The 14509-nt window shown below is 41.2% G+C and overlaps 2 protein-coding genes across 2 annotated transcripts in view; one reads left to right on the forward strand and one right to left on the reverse strand.

The window, feature by feature from the left end:
• The window catches only part of znf385c (zinc finger protein 385C), a gene marked incomplete at both ends in the record, with an annotated part of 71286 nt that extends 69801 nt beyond the window's left edge, over positions 1-1485 (forward strand). Inside the window, 2 exons of the mRNA XM_079233246.1 lie at positions 138-227; positions 1255-1485. Coding sequence (XP_079089372.1) covers positions 138-227; positions 1255-1485 — 321 coding nt within the window. The remainder of the gene's footprint in view (positions 1-137; positions 228-1254) is intronic.
• Positions 1486-9129: 7644 nt separating this feature from the next.
• Positions 9130-12298, reverse strand: nkiras2 (NFKB inhibitor interacting Ras-like 2; the record flags this gene model as incomplete). The annotated part of the gene is made up of 3 exons (XM_079232996.1): positions 9130-10604; positions 11024-11265; positions 12205-12298. 3 exons carry the CDS (start codon positions 12296-12298, stop codon positions 10362-10364), a joined length of 579 nt encoding a protein of 192 aa, XP_079089122.1. The 3' UTR covers positions 9130-10361.
• Positions 12299-14509: the final 2211 nt, after the last annotated feature.

Here is a 14509-nt window from a genome sequence, read left to right on the forward strand (position 1 = left end):
CGAGAATAATCCTGACCAGCTCTGACATCAGCAGCCTGAATCAGCACTCTAGATGAATCACTTCTCTACTCCTGTCATAAACACACCTCCTCATCTCTCCTCCTCCTCCTCATCATCTCTCCTCTTTCATCCAACAGAACGTGAGATGGAGTAGCTATGCAGGCGTGGCTGTGTCTGCCATGAAGAAAGCGTTCAGCCAGTACAATCTCACCTCCCTCTCCTCACAGGTCAGTGGCAGGAGAAGCCGCGTCTGGGGTTGGATGGGAGGGCGAGAGCTTCAGATGGCTGAACTTTAGGCCACGAGGCAGGGGGACTAAGCAGAGATCATGAAGATCTTCATATTAAAGGGATACTTCTGATTTATCTTTTTGGTTTGTGTATTTTACACAAGGTGCTACTCATTTTATTTGCAGAGTGTGATGCCAATGGTATCAAAGTGGAAGGAGCTATTCCAGGTGGCCCTGGTTTCTAGAAGAAAAAATGTGAAGAAAGCTGACGATACAATCTGCCGCTTGAATCAATGATTGTGAAAGAGAACATATCATGTTCATTTTCAGGTTCATACTTGTATTTTGGGTTTTATACTAGAACATGCTTTAATGTTCAAAAAACTAATTATTTTTCTCCTACTATCTAAAACCCCTCGGATTTACCGCCTGTCTATTTAAGTCAGCCTCCCCAAAAAGCCCAGTTTGCTCTGATTGGCTGCTGAGAAAAATATGGTGCACCTTCTAAAGCCGCGGGTGGAGGTATTCAGATGAGGATGGTGTATTCTAATCAGCCTGCATGTGACATAAGAAGGGGAGCCACATTTGACTTGCTGGTTGAATCACATGCTTTCTGATCGAGGCAACTGACTGGGTTGTTGAAAGCTGAGTCGTCATGATACGTCCCCTTTAAATTATTCTGGAGAATCCCATGTTTTTATGTTATTTCATATTGAGGGTCGTGTTTGAATAAAAATTTGAAATGAGAATACAGAACGGGGAAAAACACTCATGGATGAACATGAGTATTTCTGAAGCTCAAACCTCTTCAAAGACTCGTCTAGACTCTTTGTATCATTGCACCTTTTTGTTTGTTCCATGGTCGAGAGGATGCAACAAGCTAACAGGAGCCCAGTTATGGATGGTATTTAGTGTGTAGCAATGTATAAAAATGCATTCCTCTATGTTTCGGCCAGTTTGGTGAACATGTTTGCCTTCATTGTGTTCTTCCCTCACTTCTCACCGTTCCCCCTCCTGTCCTCTCCAGACCAAACTGGCCTTGCAGAAGCAGCTGACCAAGAGCTTGACAACTGGCTTCCTGCCCGGCCCCCTCACCCAGCCAACTCTGTGCACAATGGCTACTAACCCACTGGCTCTGCGCCACCCAGTGGGCACCACCACCTTCATCCAGAACCCCTTCCTGGGCCCTGCACTGTTTCGGCCTGCCCCGGGGCCGCTGCGGGCCACACACACACCCTACATCTTCTCCCCTTACTAAAGACTTGGCCCACCTCCTGATTGAGCTCCACCCTTGTCCCTTTACCAAACCCCAGGCCTTCCTTCAGTGTGACCCACATGACAAAGGCCACACGCAAACTATGCAGCCCGCCTGACTTACAATGGAAAGAGTGCACAAGTCCTGATACTCAGTAGTAGGCCATTAGGCCTGAGAGCTGTTCCTATCATAAAGGCCAAGATCCCCCATCATGCCTTCTTTCTGCTCCTCTTATCATGACCTAAGGAGCAGGACGGGCCTCCAGACAGTGACTGGTGCACAGAGGCCGCTTTTAAAGCCATTTCATGGGTCAACATGGTTTGGATTATTATATTATTGTGTAATTTATTAGAGAACAAATATAGACATGTCTAGATGTATGTTTAGTGTGGTTGCCACAAAATAAGGTCCCTTTACTTGATGCTCTTTTAAAACATTTTTTTTAACTTATTGGTTTGGGGGTTCCATGAGAGGTGGGAGGTTCAAAGGTCATTACAGCAGCTGTACCAGAGGCCTCCTCATATGGCTGGACAGACCTCTCATTGATCGGTGTTTTCAATCAACAATCTTAAAGGACCATGTGAGGTCCATTGCTGTTATGTTTCATGTTGGTTATGGCGATTATCAAACAGTCCTGTGAGTGGCATGTAAAACTGCATATATTAAAACCCTGCTTCATCTCACAACTTTACTTTCTGAGTCACAGCCATCGTCATAACCCTTTCCTGCATCCGCAGGATTAAGTACTCATTAGGGTCCAGAAAAGGTCAGCTTGTCAACTTGACTTTATTTCAATTTGCAAATCTCTTTATGGAGTCATTTTTTTTCCGGTTCATGCAGTGCAGCCTGAACATTATGTTCTCGTCGAGCTCGCGTCACAAAATCATTCTCGCAGCTACGGATGTCGTACGCCATCATTTCATTCCCCTTGTGACTGCTCCTTTTCTCTCCCTCCCCTCCTTCGCCACGCTGGCGCCTCGCTGTTGCCCTTGATTTTCTGCGGCGTGATCTCAGCCTGAGATGGTGATGATGATGATGAGGCGGAGGAGGAAGAGGAGGAGCAACACAAGCACGTACACTAACACACACAGAATGAAAACACCATGGATAACTTGAAGACTTGATGGGATTTCCGAGCTCAGTGAAAAGTTTGGATGGCAGTGAGCGGCGAGGCTGCGCAGGCAGTTCTTGATTGACATCCTGTTCCAGCGTGGGAGGGAACAAAGCACAGTGCCATGGCAACCACATTAAAAGCACCTTAAAAACTGATTTTACTTACACAAGCAATGAAAATTGTGTCGATATTTGCCTTCGTTTTGCCCTGGGTGTATGTCTTTACATATCAATTTAATTTGAAAGAAAAAAAAATAACAATCAGGTGGGATTGTTTACATTATGGTTTATCCATAACTCAGACATTCAAAGCAATACATTCAGTATGTTCATGTTTATGATGTGTTTTCAGTGTGTCGATGGCTTTATCTACTCTATACTGTACACACCTGTAACAAGGTACTCCAACACAGCCAAGGGCCAACTCTGAACAGCCGGTCATTTGAAACGAGGGGACGTCCCGTGGGTGCCGCCCTCGATGCTCGTGGTCCGTCTCCACATGCCGTGACTCTGGGCTGAGCCGTTCCATTTATAGCCGATCTATAGGCCGCTCCAGCGCCATATGACATTGCTGTTTCCCTTTCCAGTGGAGCGGGAGAACTTTTGTATGACTTCCACTGAGCAAAAATTGTTTGGGATAAGTGTCACAAGTGCAACATCAACTGTCATATTGCTGTTCATGCCCGCGTGCTGTCCTCCCCCAAGGATATCTACTAACTTTCAGCCATCCCTCTGCCAAAAATGAACTGTTGGCAAGGTCTCATGAGGACTGTGAGCGTAAACACCCTCCTTCTTTCAACACTCAAACCAAATCATGTGTATTCTTACATTACAGTAATGGAGCGAGTCCTATGCATTTCTCATTGTGCAATCTGTAAAGTTGTCTGTGATGCAGCAGTGCCATCTGTCGTAAAAACCCTGTAATTGCCATCCAGTGCTTGTGCTTCTACGAAACTATTGATCATGTCATACAAGTATGTGTATTTCTGTTTAAGGACCCCCAAGTCTTTCTGGGTAAGCGAGGCCATACTGATGTGATTCTCCCCAGTCGCACTACTCAGTGAACCAGCCAGCCTTTAATATTCACTGTTTGTTTGTTTCTATCGCTCAGTGGGAACTCTGACCTAAAGAACTGAAACTTTCTTAAAAAAAATAATCTAGAGAAGGCAAATTATATGTAGAAATCATAGAGGAACTATAGAGATTTTATCAGAGTTGCTATTGTTATCTGTATCATAATCAACTGCTATCATAGAGGAGAGTAGATTACGTTATCGTAGGCTCTGTACAGCATACAGGGAAAGGAAAAATGTTTTTTTGTTGTTCTTTTTTTGTTTATTTACATGTTTTGCCAATATGTTCTTCTTCTTTTTTTTTAAGTACAACAGAAAATATTTAAAACAAAGGTTTTTGGAGTGATCTTTTTTTTTTCTCCTTGTTGACGGTGACTGAATTAATAATGTAATTCAAGGCCTTTTTAGACAATATCCTAAAGTCACATTAGCCAGGCCTTCTCAGGGGTGACAGGTTGAGCAAAAGCTAGCATGACCATCCATTCAGGGTATCCCTCCACAGCTCGAAAGAGCAGGAAACACTGTACGCATGGATGGATTGACGAGGGAAAAAAAATCATATTTACAGTGCTGTACCATAGAGAGGACAAGGGATGGATTTTGGAAAATAAAGCTTTTAGAACTTGTAAAAAAAAAAACGTTTTAATGACTGACTGTGTGTGTGTTCCTGCATCAAGGGTAAAAAAAAAAAAGAAAACCGTCCCAGATTGCTACTTGAGCAGTGACAATCTGAGAGTGGGTGTGTGAAGGAACATAATGAGAGAAAACTCTGCCAGATGATTGCTAATGAATAAACAGTGACAACATGAATGCTCAGATATGTGGAGATGCTCGAAATGGCACTTTCTTTGTTTTGAATTATGTTTGGTTAAGTTGAGTCACGCAGGGAAAAGAGAAAAGGCATCACTGATACAACGCACTAATTAATCAGCCTTTCGAACCTGAGCATGTCCAGCTATGAGAGTCATGAAATCAAACAACTGATTGTCTTTGTGTTCCTGAGTTTGCAGGTGCAGGAGGTGCTGGCTCCTCTAAAAGTATGCAACACCCTCACAGCATCTGCTTATGTGGCAACCTACAGCTACTCATTTTCCAGCCATTTTCAGGAGCCTTGTAACAGCGGGGCTGGTGTTTAGCCAAGATGTAACGGTGAAAGCAAATGGAAGCGAGCGCCTGAGCTGTGTTGCATCTGTGGCACACAGCGGAGCGATAGAATAATACACCTGAGAGGCTGATGTGGTATCAGGACGATGCTAATCTCCTTGATCTGCAGATGATTCTCCACAGATGGCCATCCCAGAGTGCGTTGTTCTCTGAAATGGCTTCAGCGGCTGCAGAAAGATTTGTTTTACAAGACAATGAATCCACTTGGAGCGTTGAGCAGCTGTGTGTGTGTGTGTGTGTGTGTGTGTGTGTGTGTGTGTGTGTGTGTGTGTGTGTGTTGCCCGTCGCTGCTAGTCCCTAAAGGCAACTTCAACATGGTGGAACCGAGCAGAGGACCGTCTTCATAGTGATTAACCGTGACTCTTATCGCTTAAACTGGATAATCATGTATTTTGCTCAGTTACCTCTGTAATAATTATCCAGCGTTCCTGTTTATTTGAAGGAGAGTCCTTGGATCATTTATTGACATTGTCCTCTAGGTCTCTGGCCCTCAGCCAGCGCCGTCCTTTGTGGAAACAGTAGATAAGCACAACATCCAAGTCCAGCCCCTCCTGTGGTGTCAATCAAAGGGAAGTCATCGGATCCCCAGCACCTAAAGCCAGCGATATGGCAGAAGGACACGGTGACCTTGCTCAGCAGGAACACCGGTGTGTGTTCGCTGTATTGATCAATCACCTTATCTGACTCCTCTCCATGGGGGAGTGACACCATTATCTCCTGTTGTGGGGGTCAGTCCCCGGTTCTCCACTCAAAGTGTCATGACTTACAAACATCTTCTGTGTGTGTGTGTGTGTGTGTGTGTGTGTGTGTGTGTGTGTGTGTGTGTGTGTGTGTGTGTGTGTGTGTTTAATTGAAAGGAAATGGATGATTGTCAGTTATCATGACTAATAATGTAACATAATGTCTGGTGGAAATTGTGTGTTTTATCAAATATAGCAGTCGCACTTTATTTTACAGCAGAGTCACAAGTCGCAGTAACATAATCATAAACAAATGTAATTGTGTTTCGTACCATGAGTGTATGTCCTGACTTTATTTACATTTATTTAGTTTTTGTTGGAACAAAAAAGTAATAATTATATCTAGTTATTGTCAGGTAAGTATTACCTTCTGCCGTTATTGTTTTGTACATGAAAGTAATCAACCTGAAAAAATAAATAAACTACTCGTATAAAGGAATTACACAGTAGAGACTGTAATTGTAAATATGAACATATAATTACTATAAATAATGAGTAACATGACATTACTTACTATTTTAGAATATTAATGTTGGTTTCAATCATTTAAAAAAACAGTCATAGAGAATGGAAATTATAGCCTTTTTAGTGTTATATATTTTGCTGCTGATTTTAGTTTCAGCTTTGCTTTCATATTGGATAAATGGTAAAAGAATGTTTTAATTAGTTTTTTTAAAACATATAGTATTACTATTAGTATTACATATAGTAATCACACATTGTGCCTATTATGGCTAGTTATTTTTATTTTGGTAATCCACATGCGTATAATTATGTTTTGAATACAATGATCAAATGGGTAATATTCCATAGTAGTCACAAGATATTCCCTTTTTTGGTTTCTTGCATGAATATATTTCTTACCGTATGTGATGCAAATATATTTACAATAACACAGTAGAGATTACTATAGAAAACATCAGGCTGGTACTGCACTGTAAAATACTGAGCCATCAATTATGTAAAATCTGTACTTCAGGGTAAAATAAAAGAGCCATAAAAAGATGAGAGAAGGAGGCAGACTGTCGGAATAAATCAATGTGTTTTCCGGTTTCCACAGTCACTTCAGTCTTTATAGATCTTACATTGTTTGGTGGGAGGCAACCTGTCCATGTGTACTATTTCAACATCACTGAACACACAAACTATAAGCAAAATCCACATTTTGCCTGATTCAGAATGCTTTATGCTTATCTGCCTGATGAAATCACCCCGTGCTTTCAGGATAAATGATCTAAGAGGTTTGTGGGCAGCCAGCATGACGGCCAACATTTGACAGAACTGACGGCTTGAGGGCAGTTGGTCCTTCCAGCCCACACCGATAGCACAGAGCACACGGGAAGCTGCAGTTTAGGACGGACGTGTTCACTCCAGTGTGGAATTGTTTCTGTTAATCTGATGCCTCATGAGCTTCCAGGCAGATGAGGTCTATTTTCTCTTCACACAAAAAAGCAAAACTAGGTGGGGGATCAAACGTTATCTCTTTCATGCGTCCCCTGGGAGAGCCGGATGCTCGGCTGCTGTCATGAGAGACAATGTAATGCAACAGTAAAAGGGTATTACTGGTAGCAACACAAGGGCGTCGCTTTGTTGCCCTGTGACTGTGACAAGCAAGTGTGAATTTCTCTTTTGTGGTCAGTGTAGTCTGAAGGAAGGAGAAGGTTCATAAATCACACAGGGAAGCGACAAATCGATCCCTCGCTCTGGCACACTCACAGTGTGTATTCCACATTTTGTGTTTCACATGCTGTGTTGTGAATCTTCTGTTTTTTTGTTTTTTTTATGTGGGTCAATACAGACGTGGAGACATTACACAGAAAGACAGGAGCTTGTATTGACAACTCGCAGGAGTCTCTTCCTCGCTGTTAGAACTTGGGGACATAAAACAACACCCCTGTGTGCTGTCAATGTGTGATGCAATAACTGAACCAATTTCTGAGTGAAGCAACATCAGTGCACTGGCTCTATTCTAGTCATTAAAAAGAACATGATTGAAAGGAGATGGTACATGATAGCACCCTCTGGGGAAACTAAGGTGAGTGTAATATCATTTCATAAATGTTCCACTTGAGGTTTTCTCATTATCTTGCATTAACCTCTCCAGTCAACGTGGCCGTGTGGGACTAGCGGATCATTTTGTCTCTGCCTAAACATCTCTGACCTTTTTCTGGCCCATTTTGTTTTCCCTGCCAGGAAAGCCAATGCAATGATTTGTCCTTTATCGATGGATATAGAATGCCAAATTCCAGCTTTTCAGCCTTGAGATTATGCATTGTGCAAAATGTGAAGAGTTGGAGTGCACAGATCACGAGGATACCTGAACACAAAACTGGTTCAGTTACGACTGCATTGATGTTTTAGGTGTCAGTTTAGAGGTATGAAAATAATAAGGATCAATCAACAGAACAGATTCCACACTGGCATTTCCATCAGTGAATCACTGGCACGGAGGGGGATCTTTTCTCCTGGATAATTATTTCACTTTTGTACATTCCATATTTAGTTGGCATCAGGTACGCTGCTGGATATCGCCTGCTCTTGTTTGAGTTTTAATGAATGAATGATTGTGTTTTTCTTTCAAGGGAGACAAAAGACCACATTTGAAATTCCTTGGAAACGGTCCTTAAATCCTCCCACAGGATAAAAAGTATTAATAACATGTTGGGCAACATGGTGAACCCAGAGGAACTAAATGAACAGATGACATGTAACACTTCATTAATTTGGCAGAATGTTTCAGTGAGCGGTGTCATGGGGTGTCAATGCGGGTTATCACATAATGGGAATATTACAGATATTTATAGTGATTATTATTGTTCTTTAATTAAAATGATATCAACAGGCATATTACCACAAATGTTAATCTGTATTAATAATATTGACTTCAGTATTAGATACCCCTGCATCGTGAAAAGTATTTCAATACAAAGCTATGAGATGATTGTGCATGCTTTGTCCACCTTTATTTAGGTACTGGTATGTCATGTTGCAGTTTTTCACTTTGACCACTGGAGGGCAGTTGTGATTCTGAATACAATCAAGCCAACTATATCACTGTGCTAATATCAATAAATTGTTATTAATATGAGTATTTGCAGCTAATTATTAGAGTGATTGTTACAAATAGCATCAGGGACATCAGTATTTGTAATACTTGCCTTTTTTAAATTCATTTATTTGTTTTAATTTACCATGTCTGTTGTGGGCCCTCCTACTGCACACATCCTGGCTGTACGCACAATTTTGTCAAAATGTTGTGAAGCCAAACTGATTTATTGCTGACATTAGATGCAACTTATTAGTCAAATCAGAGCACTCCTTTAAAGATTGTTGTAAACACAGATTAGTTACAGCCTGGTGCAGACATCCCACGGTTACTCAGTTATATACACGTGGATATTTCCCTTCAAGCGAGACGGGAGAGACACCATATCCTTTAAACCGGCATGAGAACCTCCACATTGTTTTACTGGAGGAACTGAGACATATACTGGCCATGAAACAACATAGATGAAATCAGTGATTGGGGTTGGGTACATTTTTACTTCATTAATTCAAGCACAACCACAAATTCTGATTAGGCACAGCAAAAATCTTTATTTTGTTTACAAAACATGCAAACAAATATCAAGTGAACACATTTTCTAGATATTAATACACAAAAAGTAGCCTCCATATGTTGAGAGCCTGAGGCACGAACACATGAATAAAGACTATATCGATGAATTTCCTCTTCTTCAATCAAACAAGTATTGATCGGTCATATTTTGACTTGAAGAAACAGTTCAATGTTCGGCTAATGAATACTTACAAGTTTTTACAGCTTAGTAAAAAATATACCAGCTTCAACTTCAACAGTGACTGTAACTGATTACATGATGAGTCATAGTGACAATGCCACGGCTTTTTATGTGTCACAACCAGAAGAAATATAGCACCTGAGCCTGCAGAAACCTCTCATCTGAACAGTTTGAGCTTGTACAGAAGGCAATATGTGGTAAGGAATGTCAATCATTCACTGTATGGCATCCGACAGTGAATCTCAGCAAAGAACAAATATAGTGTAACACATCTCCAGATCAACACACTGCACAGTTACTGTACATCATCAATAATGTATCAATAAAACACCTTCACCCATCAAATCTTTTACAACGTGTTCAGCATTTATGTGATGCAATAATAAGGTAACAAGAGTAACTGCTGCCATTTATGATTTAATATGTGTGTACATGTTGCGTACATGTAAATAAAACAGTAGCCTGTGTATACGTGTGCTCGGTCCTAATGTATCCATACTGTGAGTACCATGAGTCTCAGAGATATAGAAACGCAGGAATATTTAGGGATAAACTGAGAGCAAAATGTGTGTCAGTAGTTGTGTGTCGGTTGAAGGAATAATAATAAAAGCTGTACTTGTAAAGAATGTAGATGAATAGTTTGACCATAATCCAAACTAATACAATGGGAATGACAAACAAAATCACTTTGCATTCTTCAATTTCTTAGCTGATAAAAGATCAGAATGTTTACTCATTTAAAATTAAAGTATTATGTATTTCACCAAAACATCAAATATGGATCCTATACCAGCAGTACTCACTGTATATAAATATCCATACAATCATCCTGCCTTTTCTCATCATCGCTTCACCTCATACTCCAAACCAACTCTTACGACCTCAATCCTTCATAATATCAAAATAGTTTTTCGTGAAACTAAGTTCCCTTTAATACACTTCTTATCCCTTGTTCCTCCCTCTTGAACACAACAACAGTGTTTGGTCATTCAGCTGTCTGTAGACCCGCTCCCCTTATTCTTATTGCGACTAAGAGGGAAAGTGGACTTGCTCTGTGGCTGGGTCATTTTGCTGGCCAGGTAGACAAAGGGTTCAATCAGCGAGCGCCGCTCTACCACCGACACCTCCCATAGACGCACCTTCTCATTCTTGGCCCAGTTCTGTGCCATATTCGAGTCAACTCTCCTCTCATCCTGCTTGTCCAGCTTGTTACCCAGCACAACAATAGTCACCTGCGGATCAGGATCATCAGGTTAGCTTCACGTCAGCCTAATCTCTCGCATCACATCAACTGCAATATTAACAATGGCAACAACTATGGCAGGTTGTCTGTTGGGACTAAGAGAATCTTGAGGACATAACATTCAAATTAATCATTTATGGATCTCATTCCAATAATTGGAATTCAAATTGGAGAAAACTATTCATTGTTATTCTGCTTATAGGGAAACAGCTCCGGTCCAGTTTTACTTCCTGTCAGCTAGTACATTAACCAACATTGCAACAGGAAATATAAAGTGGCCCATTTAGAATGTTTAAGTAGTCAACTTGCCTGTTGTGAGTTACCCAAATTGGTGTCCTCTAAATGTAGTCTTTATTGAAGTAGCATCAAATTAACCTGCCCAAGCATATACATGGGTTCGGTCCTCACCTCTTTCTTATCTCTGTGGCGGTCGATGTCCTTCTTGAGGGCCTCCATCCGCTTAAAGGACTCTTTACTGTCAACACTGTAGACGAGAACAAAGCCATCTGCAAAAGTGTAGTAATGTCGAGGAAACTCCATCCCATCCCGGAGTCCGCGAGTGTCATAAAAGCGAACCTGCTCTCGTGTGCCACGGTCAGTTTCTATGGAGCCAATGTAGATATCCTCCAGGGTCTCCATGGGCTCTGAACCTAACCGTGGACAAACAAAGACAAGCACATATGGTGTGATATACTACAAAAGGATTCATAAAATTGATTGTGATCACCACATTGTGCATGTGACCTTTAATATTTTGTAACGTGAAACAAATCATATACTTTGTATGACTGGGTGACAGTAGAGGAAAACATATGCAGGAAATCTGTTCAACATTACCCAAGAGAGTCTTCAGCTGGGGTTACAGACTGCAGTCATTTTAGGGAACAGAAATCTAATTTGGCTGCTACACTGTCAGTAAGAGTTGATGCCAATTAACATGTCCTTTCAAGAAAGCTTTAGCAACTGTTTTAAAGTAAGATGTATAATGCCCATCGACAAAACTCAAAAAGACCCAGTCATGATACTTTATATGTCGGGTCTTATCACAAGCTCAATGTCATACATTGAGTTATTTATGCAATCAGCCTCTCTGGTTTTGCCTTCATGAGCAAGTTGACTGTTCTTTAATTTACATATGCTGCAATTCAAAAAATATAATATGCTTATTCAATTGCCATTTCCAAAGAACGAAAGAGTGCATGTGATATTAAATAACCTTAAATAGACCAGTATATCAGCAATAATTAATGTAAATCAAATTTAACAGGCAATTGTTGCCAAGCATTTTATTTAAATTGCCTTGGTGTCTGGTGCATGCAGTAAACATGGCAAGAAGAGATAAAAGAACAGGCCAAGTGTTGCAACGGTCAAGAACAGAAAAAAATACAAAACAGAAAATTACAATACAAATATGAAAGAGATTCAATAAGAAACATTGTAACAAGAACATACTGTATACAATATAAATGTGTACCGGTAGTAACAGTAATAACACACAATGTAGAGTGCATCAAAGACAGATCAATGGTGATAGTTTAACTAATAAATGTAAAATCGTATTTCTATAAAGACAGAAAAGGTAATTATACCTGCAACATGATTAGCATACAGTAGTTGTTCCAATACTGCCGTTTTGCCGACTGCAGCCTGGCCACACACAACCACCTTACAGCTTTTGCCCATGACTCTCGGATCAGTTCAAGTGAATCTGTTTCTGGAGAAGATACACAGATGGGAAAATGTCACAAGTCCTTTATTACACGCTACGTTATGTTACGTTGCAATGTTATTACATAGCGTTATCATAGCATCATGCTACACGCGTTTGGAGTAACAGCATTGCAATGTATTATGTTATACATAATTAATAACCTAGAGCTAATAAAGATAGCAAACATATAAAACACATCACGTTACGTTACTCATAATGATATAATCCTGGAACTAAGCTAGATAGCGTTAGCAATTCAGAAATAGCTTAGCATTAGCTTTCTGTGGAAGACAGAGCCACGACAACACATACCAAGTAGCTAATGGGATCTGAAACTGACTAACCCGAGTAGAAGCTGTGTCCTCAAAATATATAAGTTGACATTAGCTGCCAGCAGCTAGACATGTAACCGCTAATAGTCACGAGAATAAGTCTTACTTGCAAGTAAACTGCTCTTCCCACCGAGCTGTCTACTTCCTGTTTACAATGTGCGTCACGACTGCAGTGAGAGGCCCCGCCCCTCCGCATTCACGGCAAAATGGCGTCGGAGAGCTGTGATTCTGTGAACATGGACCCTGACATGGAACTGCTCAGTGACGAAGAATTAGAAAGGTAAAACAAATCAAGTGCTGTGTTGTCATCGCCAGAGATACAATGGTAGCGACGCGTCTTCCTAAAACGTGTAATATGACGTCCTTCATGTGTTAAATTTATTCGCACTTTGCACTGTGAACGCTAACGCGCGCGCCGCCGCCGTGGAGCTACGTTCTGCCCAGGCTAGCTTGGCTAGCTTGGTTCTCCCTTAGCTAACTCCTGCGCTGGGTTTCTGGGTCACAGTCAGGACCTGTAATGTCTATGAATCTGCCGTTACCTGCCAAGAATACAGTGTTCACATGATGACTATGTTCCCAGTGACATACGATAACTAGTTTAACTAGTTGACATCATTCACTGACTGTGTAGTTGTGGTGTTAAACATGACAGACTTCCAAAAAAAGTAACAGCAGTGGCCCACGGTATGGTGTCATATATTCCTGGCTCAGCTTCACTAAATGTCTACGTGTTACATTGTCGTAGGCACTTCTGCCCTGCTGGTTTGGCTCTTTCTATGTTTAGCGAAGCAAGCTCCCTGGTGCACTGTCAGTCACACTCCTGGACGTGCTCTCTGTGCACATGATGATGAATGCAATGCTTACACTTAACTGTTAACTGTCTTACTGTTTAAAGGGGCAGTATGCAAGACCTGGCCTCGTGCCTCGAACCAATAGGGGGCAGCATTTCACCTCTATTACCTGGGCCCTTTTCAGAGAGCAGGTCGATCAAACCCTGTGACTCTGGCCCAATGCCCCCCCCAACACATGTGCCGTCCCCTTTGTTTACATTTTACCATGCTTCCATTGGTAGCTGTGTATTTAACGTCACGTTGCAATGAATTGTGGGTAATTCCCTTGGGCAAAGTCTGCATCTAATGCTGATTTACGGAAAGGGTTCATAAAGGGCTCAAAATGTCTGACAGTGGGACAGAACTAAATCCTCATGGAATTTATGGGAGCACGCCTCACAGTCTGTGGAGATTGGGATTGGGCCAGAACAGCTGATCAGAGTTAGATTAATTAACTCAGGTGGAGCTTCCATTTTATTACAGTGATGATAGAGATATTATTAAATGTATATGCAGACTGTGCCCATTTGTCTTTCAGAAAAGAGCCAGAAAAATACATATACAAATAGTTTTGTTCAGGGATCTCCATTAATTAATCGTTTACTAGACTTACGTTTCCCTGATGGATGATAAAGTGGTGAAATGCTGACCCACTGTTTGTTTGCAGCTCGTGGTCAGATCTTTCACATTGCACCCTTTTTAAATACTTTTTGCGGTTTAGTAATCTGAAACGCACGCAGCCAGCTGACCACCACATACCTGTATCATAATGCTCGGGCCATAACTACACTCCTGAGTCTTTTTCTGATATTTGCCTTGTTTTTCTGTCTTTCTGCCTACTTGTACACAGGGAAGCGGAGGGCTTCAAAGAGCAAGGCAATGCCTTTTATATCAAGAAGGATTATGCAGAAGCATTCATTTATTACACCAAGGCCATCGGTAATTATCCTGAAATAATTTGAGTCGGTCCTCTTGTTAGTCGATAGGATTATGTTTATTTCCTGTTTGGACAAGAAATAAA

The sequence above is a fragment of the Taurulus bubalis genome (assembly GCF_910589615.1).
Source record: "Taurulus bubalis genome assembly, chromosome: 17".
Taxonomy (NCBI): domain Eukaryota; kingdom Metazoa; phylum Chordata; class Actinopteri; order Perciformes; family Cottidae; genus Taurulus; species Taurulus bubalis.